Source organism: Aspergillus melleus (genome assembly GCF_016097325.1).
Source record: "Aspergillus melleus strain CBS 546.65 chromosome Unknown contig3, whole genome shotgun sequence".
Lineage (NCBI taxonomy): Eukaryota > Fungi > Ascomycota > Eurotiomycetes > Eurotiales > Aspergillaceae > Aspergillus > Aspergillus melleus.
Window position 1 is genome coordinate 4,467,438 of NW_025763372.1, and position 27,885 is coordinate 4,495,322.

At 50.5% G+C, this 27,885-nt stretch overlaps 9 protein-coding genes across 10 annotated transcripts; 5 read left to right on the forward strand and 4 right to left on the reverse strand.

Annotated features, from left to right (window-relative positions):
• Positions 1-302: 302 nt before the first annotated feature.
• Positions 303-8,259, reverse strand: LDX57_006584. Of its 2 annotated transcripts, XM_046088299.1 has the most exons (6): positions 8,172-8,259; positions 7,544-8,032; positions 7,334-7,482; positions 4,297-7,266; positions 2,915-4,235; positions 303-2,851 (listed from the first exon to the last, which is right to left on the reverse strand). In XM_046088299.1, exons 2-5 carry the CDS (start codon positions 7,979-7,981, stop codon positions 4,052-4,054), a joined length of 3,741 nt encoding a protein of 1,246 aa, XP_045944268.1. In that variant the 5' UTR covers positions 7,982-8,032; positions 8,172-8,259; the 3' UTR covers positions 303-2,851; positions 2,915-4,051. The 2 variants fall into 2 exon arrangements, with proteins under 2 accessions (XP_045944268.1, XP_045944269.1); XM_046088298.1 differs by having other exon boundaries at positions 303-4,235; positions 7,334-8,032.
• UTP22 (rRNA-processing protein UTP22) lies at positions 689-3,877 on the forward strand (the record flags this gene model as incomplete). The annotated part of the gene is made up of 1 exon (XM_046088297.1): positions 689-3,877. One exon carries the CDS (start codon positions 689-691, stop codon positions 3,875-3,877), a length of 3,189 nt encoding a protein of 1,062 aa, XP_045944267.1.
• Positions 8,260-9,299: 1,040 nt separating the features above from the next.
• On the forward strand, positions 9,300-10,222 carry LDX57_006585 (ubiquitin C-terminal hydrolase 37; the record flags this gene model as incomplete). The annotated part of the gene is made up of 3 exons (XM_046088300.1): positions 9,300-9,379; positions 9,448-9,632; positions 9,684-10,222. 3 exons carry the CDS (start codon positions 9,300-9,302, stop codon positions 10,220-10,222), a joined length of 804 nt encoding a protein of 267 aa, XP_045944270.1.
• A 742-nt stretch (positions 10,223-10,964) lies between these two features.
• Positions 10,965-12,623, forward strand: LDX57_006586 (putative oxysterol binding protein (Orp8); the record flags this gene model as incomplete). The annotated part of the gene is made up of 6 exons (XM_046088301.1): positions 10,965-11,050; positions 11,141-11,217; positions 11,314-11,353; positions 11,413-11,482; positions 11,542-11,601; positions 11,673-12,623. The coding sequence occupies 6 exons, from the start codon at positions 10,965-10,967 to the stop codon at positions 12,621-12,623; spliced, it is 1,284 nt and encodes a 427-aa protein (XP_045944271.1).
• Positions 12,624-13,214: 591 nt separating this feature from the next.
• Positions 13,215-17,117, reverse strand: cnd1 (condensin subunit YCS4; the record flags this gene model as incomplete). Its single annotated transcript, XM_046088302.1, has 6 exons — positions 13,215-13,388; positions 13,482-15,860; positions 15,923-16,064; positions 16,115-16,238; positions 16,293-16,804; positions 16,882-17,117. 6 exons carry the CDS (start codon positions 17,115-17,117, stop codon positions 13,215-13,217), a joined length of 3,567 nt encoding a protein of 1,188 aa, XP_045944272.1.
• A 693-nt stretch (positions 17,118-17,810) lies between these two features.
• Positions 17,811-19,517, forward strand: CDC7 (serine/threonine protein kinase CDC7; the record flags this gene model as incomplete). Its single annotated transcript, XM_046088303.1, has 4 exons — positions 17,811-18,090; positions 18,155-18,614; positions 18,712-18,772; positions 18,834-19,517. The coding sequence occupies 4 exons, from the start codon at positions 17,811-17,813 to the stop codon at positions 19,515-19,517; spliced, it is 1,485 nt and encodes a 494-aa protein (XP_045944273.1).
• A 458-nt stretch (positions 19,518-19,975) lies between these two features.
• OTU1 (ubiquitin-specific protease OTU1) lies at positions 19,976-20,971 on the reverse strand (the record flags this gene model as incomplete). Its single annotated transcript, XM_046088304.1, has 1 exon — positions 19,976-20,971. One exon carries the CDS (start codon positions 20,969-20,971, stop codon positions 19,976-19,978), a length of 996 nt encoding a protein of 331 aa, XP_045944274.1.
• A 684-nt stretch (positions 20,972-21,655) lies between these two features.
• LDX57_006590 (putative RSC complex subunit (RSC1)) lies at positions 21,656-24,820 on the forward strand (the record flags this gene model as incomplete). The annotated part of the gene is made up of 5 exons (XM_046088305.1): positions 21,656-21,825; positions 21,901-22,063; positions 22,147-22,215; positions 22,297-23,565; positions 23,664-24,820. The coding sequence occupies 5 exons, from the start codon at positions 21,656-21,658 to the stop codon at positions 24,654-24,656; spliced, it is 2,664 nt and encodes an 887-aa protein (XP_045944275.1). The 3' UTR covers positions 24,657-24,820.
• An 873-nt stretch (positions 24,821-25,693) lies between these two features.
• LDX57_006591 (putative spindle poison sensitivity protein Scp3) lies at positions 25,694-27,579 on the reverse strand (the record flags this gene model as incomplete). Its single annotated transcript, XM_046088306.1, has 3 exons — positions 25,694-27,088; positions 27,168-27,289; positions 27,465-27,579. The coding sequence occupies 3 exons, from the start codon at positions 27,577-27,579 to the stop codon at positions 25,694-25,696; spliced, it is 1,632 nt and encodes a 543-aa protein (XP_045944276.1).
• Positions 27,580-27,885: the final 306 nt, after the last annotated feature.

A 27,885-nucleotide genomic window follows, 5' to 3' on the forward strand; every position in this document is an offset into this window, starting at 1 on the left:
GAGTTAGATCTTTAGGTTTTTCTGTTTTTGAGTGGATTTTGGCGCAAAGTCTTCGGTGTTGGAGCTTCAATGAGGGATATTTGGGCAATAAAACAGCTGGAGAGACAGGTAGTTAAGTACCAGGAAAGATAATGAGTAATGAGTAATGGCGGGGAAGAGAGAGCGACTTCGGCGAAAAGTGTAGAAGAGATCAGCCAATGATCACTGATAGGAAATGTACCCACACGGTAGGTAAGGTATTTATATACCTAGGTAGTAGGTATCCATGGATGTAAATACAGTTCTTACTTACAGAGAGAATAGTACAGTACCTACTGTATCTAGCCTAGCTAGTGTAATTGAATTACAATACCTGCGTAGGTACTTATCAGCTAAGTACCTGAACTATCGGAATCACGTGGAGATAAAATCCCGGAGGTTTGTCACTTTTTTTTTTTTATCAAAAGCTTCAAGTACGACGATCCCCAATCTTCTATTGTATCCAAATGTTTAGTGCACTGTGCTTCAATCCACCAAAAATTCAACTTGACCTAGCTTGATACTTTCGAACCACTCTTTGGAATACTGCTCCGCAGTCCGGCTCAATACCACCAGGATGTCACATTCTCCGAAGCGGAGAAAGTTGAGCACATCGTCAAAAGCAAGCGGGAATCCTCAGTTTTCGAAATCCAAAGAAGATAACTCTACCATGAACAAAGGCGATCGCTCTGCGGAAGTAGCACTGGCTAGCGGCTTCTATAAGTCCAACCTTTTCAAGTTGCAATTGGACGAACTGCTTGCGGATTTGAGACCGAATTATGACAAGCAAGTCTCAAGGCTTCAAGACACTCTTCATAAACTGAAGGAAATCATTGAAAATATCCCCGAAAGGCCCGCGAACGCTCCCCTGGACGCAGAAAAAGAGTTGCGCAACACTCATGGCGTTATCGTTCCCTACCCCCAGCCTCGCCCTGGCAGAGATACGAAATACTCGGTTTCATATTTCAGGCCAGTTAATGTCAACGTTGTCGGAAGTTTTGCTCTGAGGACCGGCGTGAAATCGGCAGGGCCTTTGACAGTCGACCTCGCGGTGACTATGCCGAAACAACTTTTCCAGGAAAAAGATTATACCAATTATAGGTTCTTCCAAAAGAGGGCCTACTACATTGCTTGTCTTGCAGCTGGTATCAAGGAAACAAAAGGTGTTGGCCTCGACATCAAATTTGATCTACAAGATGGCGATAGTCTTCGCCCTGTGATCATACTTACGCCTGCGGAGACACCCAAAGATACGAAATCTTCAAAGCCACAAATTCGCATCATCACGGCAGTTGAAGATACATTGTTCCCTATCTCCCGAACTTTACCGATGAAGAACAACATTCGACAAGGGGCATCGGAAACGGCGGAGCAAAAAGAACCCACGCCATTCTACAATGCAGCCCTCCGCTCAGAGGCTACCGTGGCACAGTTTCATAAGGGGCTATATTCGGCTGCTCGGAACTGTGAATCTTTCAGAGACGGTTGTATCCTTGGCCGAACTTGGCTCCAGCAACGTGGATTCGGTTCCTCGCTTCAGGCTGGTGGATTTGGCGGATTTGAGTGGACAGCGCTCATGTCTATCTTGTTTGAAGGCGGGGGTCCCAATGGCAAGCCAGTCCTTCTCAAATCCTACAGCAGCTATCAACTTTTCAAAGCGACTATCCAATTCATTGCGGGGAGAGACCTGACAAAACCCCTACTGCTATTTTGCCAAGATCTTCAAACCCCTGGCGACGGACCTGTGCTGTACGATGGTGCGAAGGGTCTGAATGTGCTCTACAAGATGACACCGTGGTCGTATGAATTTCTTCGCCGCGAAGCTGGAAACACCTTGAAGATGCTGAACGAATCCCGTGATGACAATTTTGAGAAAGTTTTCATCTTTAAGGTCAATGAGCCTTTGTTCAGGTTCGACCGAATTGCCACTCTCCCATTGGCCAATAGCAACAATGCTTTACAAGCACTGCACAACCATCGTGCGATCTACGAGGTGCTGAAAAGGGCTTTCAATGATCGAGCGGATCTCATCTATCTTTTTGGCAGCAGTGTCGAGCCATGGTCTGTCGAAGCGAAAGCTTCCCGGAAAGCGGCAGGCGCCAGCCTTCATGTTGGGTTATTATTGAATGCCGATAATGCTGCACGTGTTGTAGATCATGGCCCATTCGCAGAAGAAAAAGAAGAGGCAGCCTCGTTCCGGTCCTTCTGGGGCGAAAAGGCCGAGTTGAGACGTTTCAAGGACGGTAGCATTAGGGAAAGTTTGGTGTGGTCCGACCAACCGTCGTCATCTTCCATAGTGCACCAGATCCTGACATACATTCTACAACGTCATTTCGATTGTCTCGAGAGTGAGTTAACGTACATTGGCGATGAATATGATGAAAAGCTTCGCAACAAAGGCGATGGAGTACTGCTGTATTCCAGTCCACCTTTCCAAACCATTGCCGATGCTTTTAGTTCCCTGGAGAAATCTATTCAAAGCATGGATGAAGTCCCCTTGACTGTGAGGCATCTAGCCCCAGCCAGTCCCTTTCTGCGATACACAGCTCTTCGTGCCCAGGCTGTTTCCGGTGCACGACAAGAGGCGGTGGATGTTGTTCTCCAGTTCGAGAGCTCTACCCGCTGGCCGGACGACCTGGTGGCAATTCAAATGACAAAAATGGCCTTTCTCGTCAGGATCGGAGACTGTCTCTCGTCATCTGGGACTGCTTCATCATGCAGGGTGGGACTGGAGAACGAATCAAGTCCAATTTTGAACAGTGCTTTCCTAGAAATTGTTCACGAATCTGGGGTCACATTCCACTTACGGATCCATCACGACCGGGAACAGACCCTATTAGAACGTCAGCTAAAGGAGAAAGGCCCTCGCTCACAGGCAAAACAGGAAATTGCCTACGCGTTGTCAGAGTATAAGCGTCAATTCATCCACTCCCCTCGTCTAACGCAGGCCATCCGTACTCTATGCACCCGCTTTCCTCTATTATCGCCGACTGTTCGTCTCCTGAAACACTGGTTCGATTGCCATCTTTTTGCAGGTCACATCAGCGAAGAGCTCATTGAGTTGTTGGCTGTGCGAGTATTTACACAACCGTTTCCCTGGGAGACTCCGTCCAGTATTATGGTTGGGTTTTTGAGAACCCTTCATTTGATTTCTCGCTGGGACTGGCAACAGGAGCCTCTCATGGTCGATCTGAGCGGAGGGCTAGACAACGAGACCATGGAAACGATTCGCACTCGCTTTGCTGCCTGGCGCAATGTCGACCCGGCGATGAACTCCGTTGTACTATTCGTGGCTTCTGATGTTGACACGGAGGGTGTAACTTGGACTCAGCACGAAATGCCCCCCAAAGTCGTGGCTGCTCGGATGTCCACCTTGGCCAAAGCGGCCGTGAAGCTGGTGCGGGAGAAATCATATGCTCTTAACATATTTGATATTTTCCACACCTCCCTTGCGCCATATGATTTTATTCTCAATCTTCGGCCGGGGGTCTCGGATGGTGGTTCGGCTCCGTCGAAGTATAAGAATCTACAAGAGAAAGACGCTACCCGTGGCAGCCGGAGGGCTGGTGCAGTGAGATCCCTCGTACGCGATCTGCAATCCTGCTACAGCCCTCATCTGCACTTCTTTTACGGAGGCGAGCAAGGCGATGTGATTGCCGGGATTTGGAATCCGCAAACCTTGAAACCCAAAACCTGGAACCTGAAGATGGCATATTCCACATCCCCGAGCGTGTCGGATGGCTCCGAGCAACTGGGTGACGAGGTTGTTGTGATCAATCGTGCTGCTATCTTAAACGAGATTTCCCGCCTGGGCACCCTCTTGGTGGACAGCATCGAGACAGGGCAACATTTGGGTTAATGTATAGTATGTTTTATCCCTGGGGAGACGAACTCCTGGTGCCATGTCAATGCAACGATAATATTTTGAATTACAAACGAAGGAATCGAGTCCCCCAAAAGAAATCTATCTAGATCATAAATAAAGCAACAGCTTTGAACATTAATGACATTACCTTCCTCCGGAGCTGATATCTCATCGTTCGGATTTCTCTATAGGGGTCTGAGAGAAGGAGCAAAATTTGTCCTTGATCGCCACGACCTCATAAGTTCCCTCATCTGAGGTCCTAATAGTTTTCTTGTGTTCGTAAGAGATGTCATGCTTGATGTCCAGAATCTCTGGCTTCTTGCCTTTTCGAGGGTTGGAACTCCGAATGTATCTAAAATCGAGGGTAATTAGTTTCGTCGCTTGCATCATAGAGGGAGGAAATTAAAACATACGTAAACTCAAACGGCGGTGTCCCCCAGAACTCAAAGTGTAGCTCTGCCTCCCCGCCCTCGTGTATGTCAATAATAGAGGTTTGACCCCGGCTGATCCGGACGCTTGGCATTTCGTGAATAGTTTTCGTGATATTCTTGTGGGCCTGACATTTCCCACTTGCGCCGTCACTGACAGCGGTTATAGTGAACACGCCTGGTCTCTCTGCAATGCGACGGAAATCGGTTGTCCGGGAGTTTGCCTTTCTGGACGCTCCGTCAAATGTATAGAACACATCGAATGGAGCATGACCGGAAAGCGAGAAGGACAATCGTTCTCCAACGCAGTAATCAACCTTGGATTCAAGGGGGATGATTGTGGGAACATCAGACACGGCGACTCTCACCGACGACGTGTCAAAGTCAATGGTTCGTTGACAGCCTCGTGCATCCCTCACCTTGTGAATGCTGACGACGTGCTGCCCCAAATCCAGATGGCGTCTCGGTATAGGCAGCTTGTGTCGGTTTGATCCGATGCTCGGGATTGACACAATCTCGGCCTTGGCCTTCGAATGGTGCTTGATGGATATCTCGAGGGAAAATGGCGGAACCCCATCGAGGGTTACGGGGATTAGCTCCTCGCCGCTAACGTCCTCCTTGCAAAACCCATAAATGTGACCCGGAGCATCAAACCGCGCAGACGGGAGAGGGTTCACCTTTTGGGTCACGACGACGGGGCTGGCCTTGGGGTCGTGATCGTAGAGACTATCGCCGACTTCCCGGAATTTGTAAGTGTAGAGACCAGCTTCGGAAGTGTCCATTTCCATAGAGGCTGCATGTAGAGCGGTCTTCAATGTCTGCACACGCACAGAAGGTGATCCACGGCCTGCCTTCCGTTGTTGCTCATACTGAACGTTGTACGGCGGGTTTCCTGACAAACGGAGTTCAAGGCTGTCATCGTCGCCCTGGCAAACATCTCGCTTCTCAATAGAGCCGGTGACCCCAACGGGAGAGCCATCCACGTCCGTGATGCGCGGTCGAGGAATCCAGGAAATCCCGAAAGTCTTGGCTGCCTGGTCGATGGATCCGGGGCAGGAACTGTCGGTTACCCCGACGAGCTCATACTGTCCTTCTTGATGGACCGACATAACGCTGTTTTCCTGCCAGAAAGTTTTTTCGAAGACCGCAGAATCACTGCTTGTTTCTCTGAATCGGACGATCCACGGTCGCTCGCCACTTAATCTGAGAGGAATATCAACTCTCGAGCCCTGTAGAGCCGAGTAATCTCGTCGTTTCTCTATTTCACCAAAAGACGCCTGTGGGGGCTTTGAGCGGGCGTCAATCCTAATGCTATCCCTGAGGCTTCGTTTGCACTTTGAACGATCTTTGACGTTTGTTAGCACGAGGCTATGCTCGCCGCCACCGACAAGCTTATTGGTTTTGATAGTGGCGATTTCACTCTCGGACTCCAATGTATGCTTCGTTTTCTTCCCATTGTGCACAAGTTCGTATTGCAAGGTCCATGGCGGTTCACCAACAAATGCCACGTCCACGGCTACCGGCTCGCCGAAACAGGCCCTGCGCACGGCACTCGAATCAAGGAAGTGAGCAGAAGCCGGAGGCTTGACATCTTGTTCTAGGACGGGCGTTCTGTCCTTCAAGGGCCGAGGCGCATAAATCGTATCCGCCACATCGAGGAAACGGTACCGGTAAAAGCCGGCTTCGGATGGCGTAAAATCAAGCTGAGCACGTAGGCCTTCGATGATTTGCGATTTCGTCTCAACACCCTTCGCGTGCTCCACGACATATCGAAGTCGAAACGGTGGCGACCCAGTGAGGTCAAGGTCAACCAATAAGCCAACCGGATTGTTCGCGCACTTGTCAAATATCTTCTCATACTTGACGGCGACTTCTGGCTCTGGCGGGTTGTGTAAGTAGCAAGATGACGGCTCCAGCACTTCTCCAGGGCAAAAATGACTAGAAACGTATTCCAAGTTGTACCAGCCCGGGTCCTTGATCTGTGGCTTCTGGTCAAGACTTTTGAGGGACAGCTTGTGAACTTTACTTGGCATGTCATCTGTACCCTCCTGCTCTCTGCCTCTGAAAGAGTACATAAGAGAGAAAGGGCCGTCCTGGCCGTACTGTTGGCCCGAAGTGTGAAAATTGACAGGCAAGTCTACGCTCTCTCCCCGAGCGACCTGCAGAAACTGCTGATCGTTGCATCCATGCAAGGACAACCGAGGCCTTTCGTGGACTGCAAAATTATGCGCTTGAGACACAGAGTTTGCAGTTAATTGGTCGCTTTCATGTAATAGGGCCGAGTAATTCGCGACGTTCCCACAACCGTCGTGAACTTCCTCAATTGAGTAGAGCCATTCTCCTCCAACGTTCAACGACTCGTTCAGGGGAACTTCAATGACCTGAGACTGCGCCCAAGAGACATCCATCTCCCGGGAACTGAACAAAGCCGCTGAGTTCCTCTGACCTATGAGAGGCGAACGTAGATGGTCTGATTGGATATTTTGGAAGGAAAAGCCCCGATCAAGATGATTCACCTGCCTGCTGTACTTGATTTTCAAGGGTGGGGTGCCTTCGACCGTAAGCACCAAGTTCGATAGCTCACCCTTGCATTTGTGCGTGGGAGAATCTTTGATCAGCGCTTGAGGACATGAAACAACAAGCGCATCGGATATACGCATGTGAACGTCGAGATTGGACTCATCGACTACTCTTTTGAGACGGTAAATACCAGGCTGTCGGATCGGGTAGAGAAGATCACGATGTGAATCTTTGGATGCGCGCTTCGACTGCTGCTTCATCTGCTTCAGCTGTTTGGATGATATAGGGATTGTCTCGTTTTCCCCGCTGTTGAAATCTAGGCGGAAAAGCTCCATCGCAATCGGATCCGTTTGATTTATTCGGATGGGGAGATTGACTGCATGTCCATGCGAATTGATACACAGCGGGATTTGATCCGGATTTAACACAGCAGATCTGCATTCATCAGCAATCGATATGGCAACACGGACAGGCGGCCCAAAGAACGGGACATAGAGCTTACCCCTCCGGTAAAATGTGGACTATCTGCTTTCCCAAAATGAGGGACGCATTGTGAATGATATCTCCGGGTTTGACGCTTCGTTCGGAAATGGATAGCTCCCTATCATAAGCTATTTTTATCATTCCAGATAACCAGGCTCCCACGGGAATCTGGTCGATATTTTAGTGAGATGTTCACGGAACGAGTGGATAGAGGGATAGGGGAGCCTACGGGGATCCGGAACATTAAGAACACATTGCCAACGGCGTGAAGAAGAAACGCAGCTAGTGTCGTCGGAAAGGTCCATTCCAGCCAAGGTATATGTAGTGCCTGGAGTCCGAAGAGGAAAACACCATCGATCGAGGCCCATTTGAGAAACAGCCAAGTGGAATCCAGATCATCGGAGGCACTCAGAGACTCATAGACTCGCCATGCATGAAGCGCGAGGTAGAAAGCCACAACATAGAGGCGCTGTGACGGGGCATCTACGACTCCGGTTGGGATAAGCGGCGAAGATGCATCGTGGGTAACCGGCGGTCCTGTCGAGGCTTTCCGTATCCCGGATTCCGGGGGCGCCGGCCGAAACGGCGGGGTCTTAAAAGCTCGAGTTCTTTGCGTTGTCTGCGGCGTTTGAGGGAAGGCAGAACGGAGTCGCGGAGTTCCGTTCATGGCATGCTGTGGTCGCGGACTATCCGCGAATAGAGATTATAGCTTTTCAACCTACAAGGTGAAAAATTCTCCGTTAGAGATGAGCGGTCAAGCTAATGTTTGGCATGCGTTGATTGAGGAGGGGGAGGATAAGAGTAAAAGAAGCAAAGAAAGAAAGGAAGCGAGAAGAGAAAAAGGAAGGAACACTAACCGAACATACGAGCTCAAAGGGGAGTCCTTCCGGGGATGGATATAGACCAGCTATGTCCTCGTCAAGATCGAGGCGCAGGGACCGAGGGGATATGCGAGGTGTTGAAGAGAGAGAGCGGAAGTCTTCCAGGTTGAAGATGGAAAAACGCGTGGAGTCGCGTTCGGACGGAGCTTCGGCCAATCAGCGGTGCAGACGTCGCTGCTCGGTGAGTATAAGTACCGGTACTTACGTTGTCGCTCAGCATTGGCAGTGGCATGTGGTACCGGGTACCGGGTACCTACCGCATCATAAACTACCTGTTAGCTTACCTTTATCTTCTACTCACGTACTGACTGACTCCCTCTCTCGGTACCTAGTTACTATCCTGCCGTTGCCATTGTGGTAACACCCTATTTCGTCTGGTCTATCTCACAGCTTCAAGTTGACCGTCGGTCTATTCCTCTTGCTTGGTGTTTCTAGGGCTTCTCACTTTCATTCATCAACTACTCAAATATCCAGGACTGACTGCCTATGCGCGGGTCCCTCAGTACAGGATGAATCACGGTTCGAACCGAAAGAAGTCGAATATCCAGCCATCTGGGATTGCCCACCTTAGCAATGACTTGTGTGGTTCAGCAACTACGAAGGAGAAGGAACAGTGGAATGGCTTCTGTGAAATCGAATCCGAGCCAGTGAGTCGCGGTGAATCTGTTATGGCTTAGTCTATCCTAAACTTCTCCAGGCGCTTTTCAATGTAATGCTTCGGGAATTTGGCGTCGAGGGAGTAAAGGTCCAAGAGGTTGTGTCCTTGGAAGAGGATATGATGGCAGGTCTAAGGTGAAACGATCTTGATACACGCGAGATTTACTGCTAATACTCTACGTGCAAATCAGCAAGCCTGTTTACGGGTTGATATTCTTATTCCGGTGGCGCGAGGATGATCCCAACAAACAGGAAGCGAGCTGCCCTGAAGGGCTTTGGTTTGCGAATCAGGTCTGCTCTTCTTCACCCAAAGCGCATGTCCAATGGCTGAATTCTTTCGCTTAGACAGCAAGTAATGCTTGTGCGAGTGTGGCTCTCCTGAACATTGTCAACAACATAGAAGGGATCGAGCTTGGCGAAAATTTGCAGCATTTCAAAGAATTTACAATGCCCTTTACGCCTGCATTGAGGGGCGATGCAATCAACAATTTCGAGTTCGTCAAGCAAATCCACAACTCATTTGCGCGGTAAGCCTGCAAGCAATTTATAGACAACTCCATTCGCTTTTCTGGGTTTGGCCTGACTCTTGGGCCAGTAAAATGGACATTCTCAATTCCGATCTTCAGCTCAAAAGTGAAGCGACGTCTAAACGATCGCGCTCAGCTAGACATACCCAGGATGAATCCGAAACGGATGCAGGATTTCATTTCATTGCGTTTGTGCCCGCCTTAGGAATAGTATGGAAGTTCGATGGCCTCGAACGCCAGCCCCATGCGCTTGGTAAGCCATTATTGGACCCGAGGCGAGAACTACTGCTCATTTGTGAAACAGGGAAGTATACGTCGCACAAGGATTGGTTAGACCTGGTGAAGCCCAACATTCGCACCAGGATGGAAGAATACGAAGAGGGACAGATTGAGTTTTCAATCCTAAGTCTTGCCAAAGATCCGCTTCTTGATCTTGTAGACCGATTAGCTACCAACGTGAAACATCTGGAATCAGTCAACGAGCGCCTGATCTCTTCCCAGCAGGGAGAAACAGGTTTCGACTCGGCGTTAGAGGACCGTCTTCAAAGCGCCGTTCTTGGACCCGACGAAACATATGGCCTAACCAGGGAGCAAATCGACCAAGCCAAGATTCCTGCAGAGCGGGAGGCTGAGTACAGCACCTACTCCTTCCAGGACCTGGCTGAGCTTCAGCAGCAGCTGGCGGATGAACAACAATTGCTCCGAACTGCAATTCGCGAAGAGCAACAGGCCCTCCAAGCCGATGCCGATTACGTGGCGGGGAGAAGATATGACTACGGGCCCGCAGTCAGGGCTTGGGTGCGCTCCTTGGCCCGGAAAAGGGTCCTTGAGGACTTGACCTGACAAGATGTCCGAACCCGGCCTGTCATTGAATCGACACGCTCGACGACTTTTGTTTCGACACGAATTACCCCTGCTTGCTCATCGCTGGCGCTGAATATACCCAATAGAAGAGCTGGAACTCCACAGAGAAGTTGATCCAAGGGGCGCTTGCTGGGGGTGTAGGACGAGGCCGTGGCCGTGAGAACAACCCACGAGGGAGGACTCGGATGTGTCGATTGGCCGACAGCGACCGACAGGGTTGATGGAGGAAGGCGGTCTTCCCTTCAGTTCCTTTTTGCCTAGCCCTAGGAATGGTTGACGATACATACTAAAGGTCTTATCAGCCTGACTTGAAGCCCCGAGCAAGTGTACGGCGTACATGTACAGTGTAAGTAGGTAGGCGACTCGTAAACCAAGCAACGGAGGCGAGTCGGTGACGTACCGGTCAGAACGTCACCGCCTGGACGACCGACGCCGCCTTGTTTCAGCGAGGAATTCTGATCCGAGGTCCAACCATCATCTGTTTCCGTGGATTGCTTGCCAACAATCCCCAGTCCAGTGAGGATCGCCTTCTTGCCTGCTGCCTGCCGTTCCACCTGAATCGTTGCGCTGGCGTGCAGATTGTCTTCTCTGGGTGCTTTGTCGCCGCTCCTCCCTCTCGCCGCCCCCTTGGCTTCGGCTGCATAGCGCGTCGCCGCTACCTTACAAGACTCTCTCCTCTCTTTTCGTACACTCTGTGAATACTCGATCATCACCTTGGAAAATGTCTTCCGCCGTGGCCTCTGAGGCTCCCGAAAAGACCCCCGATGACTCTTCTAAGTTGAAGACGTTCCTGTCCATCCTCCGAAGGTATAGACTGCATGCACATTTGTCCCTCGTTTAGCCCCGTCGTTCCTGCCCCGAACCCTGCTAATTCCTTGGTGTTTGAACCGCTTCTAGATTTGTCGGAGTGACGGATATAGCGTCCGTTCGCTTCTCATTGCCTGCGCATCTCCTGGAGCCGATGCCCAACCTGGGTATGTTATCGCCGTCCCCCTTTTCCTTTTTTCTAAGGTGTCTGCTCGCCTTGAAGCTCGGCGGACTGTTGGCTAACCAAACCCCGCGATTGCTAGAGTACTGGAATTATTTGGATAGACCGGAGACCTTTGCAAGGTCAGCAAAGTAGCCGATTCATCGCCAAGGCTCAAATTCTGACAGGGAGCACCACACAGCATTGGTAAATCAGACGATCCGCTGGGACGGATGCTGGAAATTCTGAGGTTTTGGTTCACCAAGGATCTGGTATACAACCCCTGCAAGATTCCCACGTTGGAAGGGTGGTTTCACTCACGGTCCTACAGAAATACATCAAGGGCAAGCCCTGCAAACCGTATAACTCTACGCTGGGTGAATTTTTCAGAGTGAGTACCGCCTGAGCAGTTCTTAAGCGCCCTCTATTCCCAGGACTGATCGTGCCGGCGCGAAACTTTAGTGTAGCTGGGAACTTGATGACCTCCCCCCGGCGGTCTCAGCACCTTCGAAGTCGGACCCAGCCAGCGGAGGTTCCACCAAGACGGACGATAAGAACGGAGCGGTCAAGGTATGTTACTTGACCGAACAAACTTCTCACCACCCGCCAGTGTCTGCTTTTTTCATCGACTGCGAGGAACGAGGCGTCTCCGCCCGCGGCTTCGACCAAATAAGCGCCAAATTCACAGGCACGAGCATTCGCGTGGCGCCGGGGCAGCACAATCTCGGCATCTTTGTCAACATCGCCAAGCGAGACAATGAAGAATACCAGCTCACCCACCCCGATGCGCATCTTGGAGGGTTGTTGAGAGGCGCGCTCGCCATCACAGTTTCCGACACATGTTACATCACATGCCCCAAGACCCGGATCAAGGTCATCCTACAGTACCTGGAGGAAGGTTGGATTGGCCGGGCTCAGAACAAGGTCGAGGGCGTGATCTTCCGCTACAACCCGGACAAAGATTCCACGACGAGAATCAAGGATGTGCCGGAGGGAGATCTTCTTGCCAAAATCAGCGGGTCCTGGCATGGGCAAGTTTTCTACACTCTGGCGGGGACCAACGAGCCTCGACTGTTAATTGACATCGGGCCCCTGTTCCCCATCCCCAAGGTAGTGCCCTCCGACGACGAACAACTGTCCAACGAGTCCCGCAAGTTCTGGTCGGGGGTCACGGAGGCCATCCTCGACAAAAGATACGGCCAAGCCACCCGACTCAAGCAAGAGATTGAGGAGCGGCAACGTCAGAAGGCCGCTGAACGACAGGCTAAAAACGAGACCTGGCAGCCTCGCTTTTTCACCGGAGCCGTCACACCATTGGGTAGACCTGAGTTGACCGAAGAAGGGCAGAAGGCCCTCGAGGGGCTCCGTCGTGGAAAGTACAGTTTGGAAGAAAGTGAATCCAAGGGTGCATAGACGCATGCCCGTGGTTGCGGTAGGATAATAAATACACAAGATTGGATCGAATATCGGGCGTTTTGGGTCAAGAGTCTTCGGGACGTCCTTGAAATGGCGGGTTCCGTTCTTTCTTTTCTATTTCCGCTGGTTTCACCAGGGAACTGAGCATATAAAGTGGTTTTGACTCCCTTACACCCCCATATATAATATAATAGGCTTGATTGCTGGCTGTCAAGAAACAAGAATTCCAGTCATTGTTTTCCTGAACCTTTTTCTAGAACAAATACGAACCTGTAGGCATCCTATATACACGGGTGTCACTAACTGATTCCTGCCATTCAATCTGTGAAGTAGATGATGCATGGCTTGGTACAGCCTGTCAAGCACATTAAAATGGCACTGTGGTATTGGTCCCCAAATAGAAAGTGGACGTAAAGATGAAGAATAAAGGCATAGAAGCAAAGATAAATAAATACAAATTATCAACATGATCCATATCCAGTTGCAAGTTGCATAACTCCTCCCCAGTCCTGTACTCGTCCACCCAGTGCGCCTGCAACCCACACCAAAAGCATCAAAAACCAGAAACAGTCGTGTTAATCATTCATCTTAAGCATTGGCTGAGACAACCTTGTTGAATCCTGCAGTTACTGTCTTCGTTATTTCTTCATTTTTATGGGGAAGAAGGGATAGTGCATAGGCCACATCGTTCCACTGTCGTTCGGATTCGCATCGCGGTAGTCGAGCGGCGAGCTTATCTGCCAATTGTCGGGCATGTTTCTCCTGCAGCAAGATATTGGTTAGATCATAATCAAGCTCTTGACAGGCAGGTATCGTTTCATCAGTTGGGGGTTGGTTTCCTCGGGATGGACTAACCTTCTCAATGAATCCAATCAAGAATTTGACGATACGTCGCAGCGATGCCTCTTCCAGATTGCGTTCGGCGCTCAGCAGACTGAACATATCAACGAAATGGTTATACACCGCATTGTCCTTGGTGGCCAGTTCGGTGAAGAACATTCGTGCCAGGTCAGCAATTCGCTTATCGTCATCCTCGAGGCATTTGGCCATCTCGCCCAGCTGACCTTTGACTTTGACCTGGCCAGCCAAAATCAAGAACGTCAGTGTCATGAGACATGTGCGCTTTACGGAGGCATCATCGTCATTGAGTCGACGATACAAAAAGTCCGTGTTCTCGTCGATTAGATGATTAAAGCACACCGCCATGTCACCTAGCGCAATCACTGCATTGCTGCGAACGATTGGGTTCTCAGAGCGCTCCATTATGGTGATCAGAAGAGGCAGATTCTTTTCGCAGTACTCTGCCGACACGCACATCAGTTTGGCCATGCATAAAGTTGCCGCTGCCTGCAGGTTGCGGTCGGAGTACGTGTTGCTGTTGGCACATATTTCGGCGACCAAAGGTCCAAAGTTAGACAGCAACGAATTCTCCCCATAGAGCAGCTCTCGCTCTCGAATATGCGCCATGGCATCTTGGAAGTCATCCTCAGTAGTTCCACCGATGAGGTCCAATTCATCAGCCTCTGCGTCGCCGTCGTCCTGGGGGGCAGTGACGGCTTTGTTCTTTTCCTGTTCCGCTTTGCGGCGCTTGAAGTCGAGTTCACATAGCTCCAGGTGTACAATTTGCTTTATGGCAATATGACCCACGACGAAAAGCAACTGGGATAGTGCAATTGACGTTGGTTTCTTCTTTGGGTCCTGAGATTCACTAGAAGCTGTCCCTGGGCGTTCTTGTTCGTCGTCGTCCGCGGGTGTCTTGGACGCGTCGCGTTGCGATTGCGGCTTAAACACGAACTTCGTTTTTCGTTTGAGAATGTCAGAGCAGAGGACATCGGGATGTTTGGATAATGTATAAATGGCACTAATAGCCTGTTCCGAAACGCCGTACCATTCCTGGCTGTCCGACACAGTTTCGACCATAGCTGCAAGTTTAGCCAAAACAGGATGGTCGTTAGCGAGTTTGGGAATGCCGGTTTCTTTGGTTTTAGCCTGACGACCCGGAACCATGCGCCTTAATGCGATACAGGTGTACTTGGCGAGCACGAGGTCTGACTGTCCTAGGTTCCCTAGTCCAATCCTTAGCATCGCTTCGATTTCCTTGACCACAACTTCCGGATCGGCCAGGGCAAGCATCCCGAGAACAATGATCGCCCCGCGTCGTTGAGTCTTAGAGATCTCCTTTTTCTGTACACCATAAACTTGCCATAACTTGGCTATCACGGCTTCTGAAATGTGGCCCGCTTTCATCATGGTACTCAGCAGTTGCTCGAGACATGTAAGTTCGGCAGGTGTTGAACCAAAGGTTAAACTGATCATGTTCCGAGCGAGATAATTTGCAGCATCGTTGGGGCTGAAGGAGTCTGGCGCTTCGAAGAAAAGTCCCTTATAGCAATCAATCAGGTGGGTTTGAACGCCTTTGCCTTCGTCGCTATTGCCTTTGGTCCAAATAAGCCGGAGCATCCGCCGGATTCCGTTACGGGAGGTTTCGACCTTGTACGCATCAAGCACGACGAAAAAGTCCATTGCTTCAATGACCTCACTCTTATTTCGTGATGACAGAAGCTGAGAGACGGTTCCGGCAGCTGTGTGGAGGACCTCAATGAATCGGAGTGCTTCGTTATAGTATTTTCTGGTGAGCTGAAGACGCGCGAGCAGCTCAGATGTTGCCGCCTGCTCCGCAGCCTTTTTCACAGCTGCAGCCTTTTCTTCATCGGTCATGAGTGATGGCTTTTGCGGAGAATCCTCAGGCATCTGTGTGGCATCATCCAATAATTCGCTGTCGACATGGGAGGCTTCCGCCCCTTCAAAACCAGGAGTCTCGGGGGGTCTCAGGGCATTGAGTTCGGCATCAACATTCTCTAACCTGGCTGTCCATTCTTTGTGCGACAATTGTCCACCGTGCATGATGCTGAAGGGATGGGTAGAAACTAGTTTAGCCAGCAGTTTGATGGCGTTGCGTCGGACGTTGCTGCTCTTGTCTTCAAGGCTCCTGGCCGCCAGTTCTGAAACTGCTTGTCGTCTCTTGGGGAATTTCTGTTCTAGGTCGCAAATCTTCATGTAGACCTGGATAGCTCGACATCGACAATAAGGGTTGATATCCAGAAAACGCTCTTCCAATACATCGAAAAAGGCATTGATCTGTGTCTTATAGTTGTCGCTTCGCTCTTCTTGACGACTGAGATCGGAGATCAAGTTGCCACAAACCTCGACAACGGCGCAGCGGAGAGTATATGACTACCAGGAGGTTAGTTGATGGTTCAAAGACATGAACAGCGAGAAATGTATAATTGTAGTACCTCACTGTCTAGTTGTTTGGCCAGGAGAGTCATCTGCTTTATGATCAAACGTGGAGCAAGCTCGGAAAGTTTGACGATAAATGCGGATACTGATTTGGGTCCTCTGGTATCGTTCGAGTTGAACTCCTTATTTCCAAGCTCCCTGTAATAGATAAGCGACCACTCAACTACAAGAAGTAGTGTCGAACATACTTCAAAATTTCATCGGAGAGTTGCGGGTAATCATATTGTTCCGCAAGAATGTGCAGAAATTCGGCCATAGGCTCCGAGAGGTGCTCAAAATATGTCAAGCTCTGCACGATAGATGTCTGGGCACCTAGTCACCTAATTAGCTTGCGTTTCACAGCGAGACCGATGCACCGAAGCTTACCAAAGGCATGTCCATGATGCTTCACTGCAATGCAAAGGACTTTGAAGGCATGCATTCTAATGGCCATACTCTTCACTCGCTGTTCGCTTTCCAGTATGAGATAGATTGTGCGGGTGAACAAGTTAATGAAAGTGTCACGGTCTGACGTGGTTAAGAATATCCTGCTGAGTTTCAATTTCATGACTTTGCACATCGTTTCCATGGATATTTGAATCTGCGTCGTCCAATCCCAGTTTCCATCCTTGGCACTGCCCTTGGATTTGGCCGATTTTCCTGTACCCCTGCGAGCAGGCGCAGCCTCCGCAGGTTTCTCGGCCGCTTTGACTTCAACGGCCGATAGGGCCCATTGGAGTAGGAAGCCGTACATCTCTAAAAGCTGCTTGTGGTGTTGGATGCCATCTTGTTCGTCTGACTCGAAATCTCCGTGGATAATGTCCGCTTCGACAGACAATCCAGAAACGACCAGGTCGAGGAGCTTGCTGAGAGATCGCGTGGGAAGGAAGGATGAGTATCTGCAGAGATTCAACCGTTCAGAATTAGATCCACACGGGCAAGAGGTATCGGGGAACGGTTTCGGGGCAGTGCGCACTTTAGAAGGAATTGGAGGGAGTCAAAGGAAGACGATCTTGCCAGTCCCTCGGGGCTTTCGGCCACCCCGTCGACGATAGTATTCAAGACATGGTCGATTAACGTTGATGACAGATTATCCGGGTCAGTCTCGCAATCCAGTAGTTCCGGGTCGGCGTCGGGGGTCGGAACAGAAGTCGGGTCGCTCAAGTAATACTTGAGGGATTCATTGATCTCAAATTGGATCCTGTCTTCCATGGCGGGCGACTAAGAGGAGAGGATTCCTCGGAAGACGCGAGCGGTGTGAGCGATCTATGGCGGCGGTGTTGGATTGTCGTTGAACCAAGAGGGGAAGGAGCGGGGGGCAGAAACGGCGAAAAGAGGTCAAAGAAAGCGCAAAAAGCACGTGGGCTTTGTTTGGAGATTTCCTGAATGGGCATGGCGTGGCCGCCGCGGCGGACAAATCGATCATACCGTATGTATCAGTATGTATGTACGGATATTAGGTACCTATTGGTACGCTGCCACAGAGGCCCCTAGATATTTATCGGTACCTGTACATGAGTCTCGGTACTATACGGTATACCTTACTCCTCTGAGGCACCCAGGCAATCGGTCCGTGTTGTCAATAATACAGAAAGTAAACACAAACATCCTTCTTCCACTAAACCGCTTTGGGGGATTTTTTGCGCGCGCTTTGGAGCATATCTATTACTACGTGCTGGGTAGGTGACCTCAACTTCGAAGACTTTCAATTCATTGACATAAAAATCCCTTCAGCTCTTAAACCTCCCGCCTGCAGCACCTGCCACACGTCATCTTTCGTGCCCCTGCGTCTCGCCACTGTCTGCCTCCGTCCACTCCATTGATCCAGCGCATGCAACTGTCGCCAAAGCGCAACCTCCCCCCCGGTGCCCTGAGCTCTTCTTCAGGTCTCATTACTTCCCCGACATGTCCGCTCTCCACACGGCACCGGCTGGTTTCTTCGATCTACAAAGACCCGCTGCTTGGAGGTCATCACGTCCGTCAACGCGGCCCGGCCACGCGGTTGAAGACGGTGCGGTCACGGACAGCGATGCCTCGGCAGCACAACCCCGAAACGAAGCCGATCATGAGGAGGAATACGCAGAAGAGGATATCGATGATTCAGTGAAGGAGGACATGCAGAAACTTGAAGATACTTTTCCAGGAATCTCAGACCGGTTTCGACTGGTCAATAGGATTGGAGAAGGTATAGTGTGGGCTTTGGCACTCTCTTGCCCGACTTAGGTGACTGATTCATTGCGGATATGCAGGGACATTTTCCACCGTGTATAAAGCGGAAGATCTACTATATGATCACTACAGGAATGACTGGGACATGTTCCAAGGCAATCACAATGACGCTTGGGGCAGTCCACCGCCAAAGAGGCGCCGGTTGGAAGATGAGAGCGGCCGGTCATTGCCCCCCAAACGAAGGAGACCTCGATTCGTGGCTTTGAAAAAGATCTACGTGACAAGCAGCCCTCTTCGCATCCAGAACGAACTTGAACTACTGCATGATTTACGTGGATGCCGATCCGTATGTCCCTTAATCACTGCCTTCCGGTACCAAGATCAGGTCGTCGCCGTCTTGCCCTTTTTCCCTCATACCGACTTTCGAATCCAATACCGTACTTTCCTAGTCTCGGATATGCGAGATTATTTTAGGTCATTATTTACCGCCCTACATTCGGTTCATAAACATAACATTCTCCATCGCGACATAAAACCAACGTAAGGATTCCAGTGCCTCTGCTCTTCCTACTACAATCAGGACCGCCACCACTTGTCCCCAAACCTCCCAGATACTGACTACGATATCACGAATTAGCAACTTTCTCTACAACCCGGAACTCCGAGAAGGTGTTCTAGTTGACTTCGGTCTAGCGGAAGTAAGTCGAAAAATCACCTGCAATACAGGCACTGGGCCGACTAGCTAACTTGTATTTGCAGCGCGAGGGGGCTGAGTATACTGGCACATGCCTGTGCGCCAACTCGGGCTATGTACGCCGCAGTCGCTTCACGCAGAGTTACTATTACACCCATTGTTCGCTGAACGCGCCATCGGCAGGGCATCCAAAAAATGACTCCAGGCCGTCAAAACGAGCCAATCGAGCTGGGACCCGAGGCTTTCGTGCGCCGGAGGTTCTGTTCAAATGCACCTCTCAAACAACCAAGATCGACATGTGGTCCGCCGGGGTCATCCTTCTAACCTTACTTGGGCGGCGGTTTCCATTCTTCAACTCGGCTGATGACGTTGACGCAATGATAGAAATGGCAAGCATCTTTGGCACGCGTCGTATGAAATCGGCAGCCGTCATGCATGGCCAAATCTTCGAAACCAATATTCCAACCATCGGTGAAAAGGGATACAGTTGGGAGAAGCTCGTAAAGTGGGCTAGTTGTGTAGAAGAACTGACAGAGAGCGAGAAACAGGCCACGCGTCTTCTGGCTGGTCTCATGGAACTAGATCCCTACAAACGCATGAGCGCCAAAGAGGCCCTGCAACACGAGTTCTTCACCCAGCCCATAAGCCACGACGTACCATGGGGAGGACACCCCGAAGACAGCGCAGATACTGGTGAGGATGGCGAAGGAGAAAGAGAAGAGGATGCAGACGAGGTGGCTATGGTTTAGTACCTCAATCTTAATACGTGACAATGACAATCAGTACTGGTATTAATGCAAAATCTGGGTTATGGTTCTGATATTGTAGCAAACATCAAACTGAAGGGAGTATGAAAGGAGACCATGCGACTTTTAGTTCTTCTTTCCCAAGAATAAGTGAGCAAGTAATTACTCTCAAGGGCTCGGCCCGCGGTGCCAAGTACTTGGTCTTTTATTTCTACTACTGAGTCGTTTACCGAGGCACTAAAAGTCGTGAATCTATACGATAGTATATATTTGTGTATCTCCACAACAGGATCACGAGAACACCATTCAATGATGAGCAAACAATGCACCCTTGGTCATGCACAGTCAATGGTCGTGTTATATACTGCCCAAGCGAAATTTGCGAAATTCGAAGCCATTTCTCTTTTTTTTTTTTTTTTTTTTTTTTTTTAAAAAAAAAAAAAAAAAAAACTGCTAGCTCTTTAACCAGCCTCTCCAAAATCATAGTGGCCAGTTTGGGCCGCGTGCTGAGTGGCGCCTTTCTCCCCCGTAAATGTCCCTCCGCATATGTTGCAACGAATACTGAATCCTGCAGTATCGGTGTAGTAATGCTTGCTCTGCAGGATCTTACAGAGTTCCAACGCCTTCTCTAGTACCAGGTTATCAGCTGAGTGGAAGACTTTTGTGTCGAACTCAGGAGGGATATCGGAGTGAGCGAATGGCGGAGCGGACGGGGATAGCGCTATGGTATCATAGTGGATCCCGGAATAGACTAAGATACATCGTGTGGGCGGGCCCTCGTTGAAACGGTCAACTCGAAGCGTTTGCACATCGATCGAGCATATCTCTATACAAAAATGCTCGCTCAGGATCTTGAGCTCAATTGCTCCTCCCCATGAATCCTCGTTTTGGATCCAACGGCAATAGTCGTCCGGCCGCTTCTCTAACACCACTTCCGAGTAAATATCCGGTCTCTCTTGGATTGTTTGAGCAACAACCGATCGAAGCTCGTTCATCGCATCCATATCTCCCATGACAGCGCTGCCCACGGCGCGGAAAAGGCATGAGTTATCATCGGGCATGATGCGCAGTACAAACGTGCCCATATGCTCGGGTGACGCGATCTCAGGAGGGTCCTCCGCGATGTTCTGGGACGACGGTGCTTCAGGAGCAGGAGGGTTAGAGGGAACAGAGGCGGTCGGCTCGTTACTGCTCCCCGAAGTTTGGAGGGGGTCCCCTTTCCTTGTGACTATCAGTTGTTCCCCGTGGAGGTTGATCTCGCATTCTTTCAAGCTCCGGCTTGGGTCGAGCGCATTCAACGAGAGGGGTCTGAGGTCAGGATAACCGTATTTTACCTCGTAGGCAGTTAACCCGGTCGCGTTAACAATTTGATTTCGGAGGTCATCCACGGTTGCCGTGTCGTCGAGAATGGCCGTGGACTGCCCCTCCGGACCACGGATTCGAAGCCTCATCCCCATGGCGCGGGTTAAATCTTATTGTCTATTATAATATATTGTTCCAAGAGCGAGAGGTTTGAAAATGTAAAGAATAGAAAGCGATCAAGTAATAGGCTGGTATAAGGCTGGTATAAGTGAGGAGGGAGGGAGGGCAGGCAGGAAGAAGAGCGGACTAAATCAAGCAACTGAAGTAGAATGAAGTAGGCAAGTACATGTGGGGCAGTCGCAGTACTCCATCATCCATAGTCATGGGTACATAAGTAGCACTATTTCGTACATCCTTATCTGCGGTGAAGACTTCATGGAGCAAACAGCACCATGTATGTCACTTTGGGTTCAAACTTGGGTCAATAAGGTCGCTGGGAATGGGTTTCTCAAGCCGAATAACGAAGAGGAAGAGGAACAAAGAAGGGGATTCCTTTCTGGTACAGTCGGTCTTATGTAAGTCTGTAAGATACCGTACGGGTCTGTATGAATACCGACGTGACAGTACCGTATCTCAGGTGATTCTTGCTGAATCAGCATTGCTACTGCGCCAAACGGTCAAACCTCTCCCTCGCTGAAGCTCGTCCTTCTTCCCTCTCTCGGTTTTTCAATGCGCTATTGCGCGCAGTGTCGCTAGGTTGAAATTTACTCGTCGAAAAAGTCTATAAACTACCCCTGACTCCCAACTGGTGGTCCTTGCGACTGTAGGTTGCCTTCAACATGGAGCAATCCGAGCCGTCGCACGTCCAGCCCACTCCTGAAGCGCCCGTCAACCCGGTCGCGAACGATGGGAAAGATGGACCTGTGGCAGCGACAGGCGGTGTCTCTGAAGAACAATGGCGAGTGATGATGGATGTTGTGATGGCCATCTATGAGTATCGAGAGGAGGAGTAAGTTCTCAGCCCTGCTTGATCCCCCGTCGCATACCCCAGGCTAACCACTCCCGTCTCTTCGTCAACACGCAGCAACCATGACCCTTCGAAACTGTTCCAGCGCAGCGTCAACAAGCGCAATGTTCCTGATTATTACGATATCATCAAGGAGCCGATGGCCCTAAGTATCCTGAAACAAAAGATCAACAAGAGAGAGTACAAGCAATTCGCTGAGTTTGTGCGAGACTGCGCTCTGGTAACTATACCATGTTTTCTCCCTGCTCACCCTAGAAAATACGTGAGCATAGCTCATCTGGAACCGCGCGCTGATCATGGTAGATCCCCCATAATGCGCAAACTTATAACCGCCCCAAATCTCAAGCATATGAAGATGCACTTGTCATCAAGGTTGGTTGCGCTTTGTCTCCCCGTATAGTTGTTTTGACTCCGCACAAGGTCAACTTGGGTTATTGACGATTTTCTTTGAAGGATGTCTTTATTGCAGAGTTCCAGAAGCTGGTGGCCAAAGGAATCATTTCCGCTGAAGAAGCCGAGCTTCCGGATCTTGGCGAGATCCCCGAGGCAGACCCTCTTCCGGAAGAGGAAGAAGAAGAGGAAGAAGATGACGACGACGAAGACGAAGAGGAAGATTCGGACGATGATGGTCGACGAAAGAAGAAGCGGGGCCCGCGATCGGGAAGCAAGCGCGAGGGCAACAAAGAAGACAGCCAAAAGCCCAATGACCCCGAATTGAGAAAGAAGCGAGGCCGGCCACCGCGTGTCGATACTCCAATGGAGGCTAGGATTAAGGCGGTTTTGAAGGGCATTCGAAAATTGAAAGGACCGGGGGGGCTAAAAGTCGGACACTTTGAGCGCCTGCCTGACAAGGGTACCTACCCGGACTACTACGTGGAAACAAAAGAGCCCATTGCCATCGACATCATCAAGCGGAAATCAAAACGGAAGAAGTACAGCTCGGTTGACCACTTCATGAGGGATATGGACCTCATGTTCAACAATGCGAAGGCTTACAACCAGCCCGAAAGTCAAATATACAAAGATGCTGTTGATTTGCAAGTGGAGGCGCGAAAGCTTGCCGAGATTGAGAAGAAGAAGCCGGACAGTGAATACCTCATGGAAGACGGGCGACTACCCTTGCCCGACGGTATCCTTTACAAAAACGAGCTTTGGAAGGTCGGTGACTGGGTTCACATCCAAAACCCCAATGATGTGACTAAACCCATTGTTGCACAAATATATCGCACTTGGCAAGATGGCGATGGTGACAAATGGATCAATGCCTGTTGGTATTATCGCCCAGAGCAGACTGTCCATCATTTTGAAAAACACTTCTACCCAAATGAGGTGGTTAAGACCGGCCAATACCGAGACCACCGAATCGAGGAGATAGTAGATCGGTGCTTTGTGATGTTTTTCACTCGCTACAATCGCGGGCGACCCAGAGGCCTTCCACTTGATAAGGATGTATATGTCTGCGAAGCTCGGTACAACGAAGAGAAACACAAGCTGAATAAAATCAAGACATGGGCTAGCTGTCTCCCAGATGAGGTCAGAGAGAAAGATTACGAGATGGATCTCTTCGATGTCCCTCGCAGAATCAAAAAGATTCCCAGTCCCATCAAGCATCTGCTCAAAAAAGAGGCCAAGGAAACGGATGATCTTCCAAAGCCCACCTGGGGAGCTGACAATGCGCCTCCGGCAGTTGGCGCCGTCCATCGTCGCCCGCGGGATGAAAATGTGAGGCCTTTCCCTCCTCCGTCTTTTCTCTACCCATTCAAACCCCGCCTAGTCTCCTTAGTAGGTATCTCGACGGCTAATTTTCGTTAAATCTCCAGGAATCTCCACCCCCAGAGCCATCGCCTTCCCCGCCCCCAATGCCTCGACAATCATTGCCGTCTGCCCCCATTCGACAACCGCCGACTAACCAACCATCTGCGCGACCAAGTATAGAAAGCCAAGGCCCAAGTGCTATAGCGGCGGCTCCCCCGCCAGCGCGATCCCCGGCCGTGCCTGTCGCGCCGGTACAGCATTCCCCGGCAACCATCGCTCCAGTGACTTTTCAAACACCCCAAGTGCCATCAGGCCAGCCGTACCAGCCCGCCTTGCAGAGACGCCCCAGCAGTCTTGCACCGCAGCCTTCACATCCGGTCCCATATCAGGCATCTGCAGTGTCGTATCCGTATGCTTCTGCACAACCGTCGCCATACGCACCCTACCAAGCCAATCGCATGACAATGCCGGGCGCATCGATGTATAACCCCAATGCTCCTCGCCCAATCGAGGTATTCCATCTAAGTGATGCCGCAAACACGGCGATCCCGGAAGATATTCGGGGGCAATTCCACTGCGACGACCAGGGCCGGGTGCTTTTCTTCTCTTCTCCTCCACTGGACATCATCCCATCGACTCAACAAAGACTCGGTCACTCACTCAAGTATCTGGCCGCCAAAGAAGAGCGGCGGAAATTTGTCGAGCAAAAGAAGCGCAAGGAACGCACGGAGCAGGAAGAGCTCGAGCAGCGGACCAAGCGCCAACGAGCCGACGAGGAGACGGCTCTTGCGGCCAAAATAGAAGATCTGACTGCCCGAGCAGTCAACACCATGACGAGTCAGATGATGTCCGGCACGGACACTCTCTATGAAATCCTGTATGCTGATCAGGCAGAGAAGGCAAAGTCGGCCGCGAACCAGTCTCGCGAGCAGAAGGTCCTTGCCGATAAAGCTTCCCGGAAAAGAACGGCTCAGATCTTAGCGCAGTCGGAGGAAGCTAGCTTCGTGAGTCTGAAAGGGAGTGTCATGTACATGCAGGGCATTGATACTGGAACCTAATCGAGCCAGTCTGCTTGCTGCCTGTTCGAAAACGGCACGCTTGATCGATCTGACATCGATCTTTTGGGTGGGAAATGATCAGATCAGATCAGGGCAGGATCAGGTTCGTTCTTGTTTAGATTAGCGTAGGCTTAAACTAATGTATGGGATGCCTTTATCGTTCAAATTATCCTCGTACTCCACTCGCAAGATGCCTTTATCTATAACAGTAATTTGCAATCTACTCCCGGTGGTTCCATCTGGGAGATTAGACTGTCTACAGGAACTTATGAAGCTGGTCTCTGTACATAGCATATAGACCATGTCCATTGAGGCAAAATTGAACAATAAGAACGTCTCCTAAGAACTCAAGAGAAGGTCATTAACTCGTGAATTGGGAATTGAGGATAGATCAAGAGATGAGAGGATAAACAATGAGACCAGAATACACAAGAATATACACATTCCAAGGCATGTAGAGGCGACAAAGAAAGAAAGTGGAACAAAAAAGATAAGCAAAGACAGGGAGCAGATCCAGCAGATTCAAAACAGATCTACAATTAAATGTTTGCTCCTGTATCGACTTGTATGTCCTGGAGCATCGGGAAGTCGTGACATCCCAACTAGACAAGGAAGTATGGTTCCCACAGCCAAGCAATAAGGGGGATTTTGTAGCCTCCAAAACACTCATGAACAGACCCAACAATTGTCTAATGGCCGATTATCAAATGCAAGAAAGAAAAAGGTTGCAGTGATTTCCCGGAGTTCGGTTAACCAGTCTATGCAAAAGAAACAAAAAGGTGTAAAGAGAAGCCCCAACTGTAGTCGCTCCAACATGGGCATTTGAGATGATCTTTTGGAAGTATTCAAAATTAGGCTCGTTATGGACTGGTACCGGCGTGACTTTTATTGTTTCGTCCGATCTTTTTTAGGCGGGAGGGTTTTTGTGGGTGAGATGGCAGGTGACAGGAAACTCGACTTTGTGCTCAAAACGACCCAATGTTTGCCATGTCACAAACCATGTGTGTGGTATGATATTTCTCGGCTTTCAGGGTCAGCTAAGACTGAAAACCGGAGTCGCTGGTCGCGGTCGTATCCTCATTGGGATCCGTCTTGTGCATATCCCATGAGGCACTGTTGCGCTTGTTGTTGCTCTCTTCCTCTTCCATGGAGAACACTAAATCACTCTGTTCTTCGTCAATCTTGCTTGTGCTGACAGGCGACGAGACAGTTCTATCTAGGCGACTATTGGGGCCGGAGGACGACAGATGGCGAGCCGATCCAGGGTGAAGAGACATGCCACTAAGTTGCTGAGAAATCATGGATGTCGACGTTTGTCGGGAAGGAGAAACAAATGTGGGAATATCACCAGAAACCTGGCGGCTTCCAATGGGACCCAAACTGGGGCTTCTCATTTCCAAGTTCAGCGAAGACTCACGAAGAGGCGATCCAACCTGGGGGAATGAGATTCCATGGGCATCTTCTTCTTTCTTCTGCCGCTGCTTTGCAAACAAGGCACCAAAGCGAGAAGGACTAGACGCCAGGGGCGAGCCAACTTTTGAGAGACTAGTGCCAGTCATGCCAAGCCCACTGAGATCACGATGGCTCGAACTAAGCTCATGATCAGTTCGAGATAGACGACGAAGCCGCTCCTGGGGCGTCAGTACGTCATCGTGTAGATTCATGGGCAGAAAATCCTCCTCCATGGGGAAATTGCTTTCATCCCAATCTTCCAGGGCTGTGGGTCGAGGCACGCTGGCAGAGAGCATGCGAGGTTTTACGGGCCGTTGAGAATGCATGAACCGCGGGCCCAGAACATCTTCGGGAATCCCAGGAGGAGATGATCCGATAAAGGAAGCTTTCCGGGCGTCTGGTCCGTAGGCCGTGTCGCGGAGATTGCGAAGGGCGTCTGACGGAGCCCCGATCCGTTGAGCAGGTGGCGAAAGTTCCAATCCGAACTTCGAGGGCATGGATGCGGCTACGGGACCATAGCGGGCAGCATGAGATATTCCCTGGCTGTCAAAAGACGCAGGCAAAGGCGCGTCAAGAGCGGTCAAGTGGTGATGGTTTGGAGACATGGGAAAGCGAATGTCGTCGACTGGTGACCCGTACTTAGAACCCGTATCCGAGACCAGTCCCGTATCGATCGTAGGAATGGCATCATATGGCGGAGCCTGCGGCTGCTGTGGCTGCTGCTGTTGCTGCTGAGGGTGTAATGAGGCGAATTCTTCTTGGTGTGAAATTTGGGAGGCATAACGAGGATCGTGGCCATTCATCCGTTGTTGCGAAAGCACCGAATTGGTCAGGGCTGAATCTTGGTTGACATAGGCTTGTGGATTGACGCGGCCACCGAGATTGAGATGGCTTCCCCCCATTGCACTGGGTCGATTAACCCGCCGTCCATCGGGGAGGATATGCGCCAGCGCACATTTGGCACCGAACTTGCAGTTTCCCTAGAGCAATGAGTATTTTAGTCACCTGCAGTCAGGCTAGCAATGACGGCCTCATCGCCCGGTTTCGCCCGATTCATACCTTGGTAAAGTATTTGCACGGCGCATAGTCGATCGCAGCATCTGTGGAATGCAAAAAGGGACAGGCAGGTCCAGCCTGGCAAGCTCCCTGGCGATAGAATTTGCAGGGTACATGCTTGGTGTCTGTGGCAAAGTCAGCCTCAAAAAATTGAGAAAAAGGAAAAAGCGAAAAACCTCTTTCTCCCCGCCGCTAGAACGAGAGATTTCAGTCGACTCACGAGCCAGGGCAGAGATTCTGAGGTTATTATAGCCTGCCATGAAACACAGGCTATTATACGATGGAGAGGGGGTCCCTTACTGCTTTGGTTGGGAGGACTCCGGGCAGTCATGTCGAGGCCTGAGAGATTGCGGGAATGACCGTTCTGCAGCGGTTGAGCCCCGGAGGGAACGGGGAGAGGAGCACGACTTTTCATATCAGTGGAAAGTCGAGACGAGTTGATCGAGGAGGCAAGCAGGATAGGAAGCAGGAGCAAGAGAGGGGATTGCAAGAGGCCGACAGCAGCATGGCCAGGAGGAAGAGCGAGAACTGGGCGAATATCCGGAGGGGTTTATCGGTCTCCACTCGGTGGGGAAGTTGCGCCAAACCGGTTGGCGGTGAGCCTCGAGGTCGACCTCATCACTTAGGAGGGACGATACGCCCGGAGTACCTCGCGCTGCTGTCGGTCGCCGTACATCGGAGAGGTACTCTGCAAGTACTCCCTCTCCCTAACGAGATACCG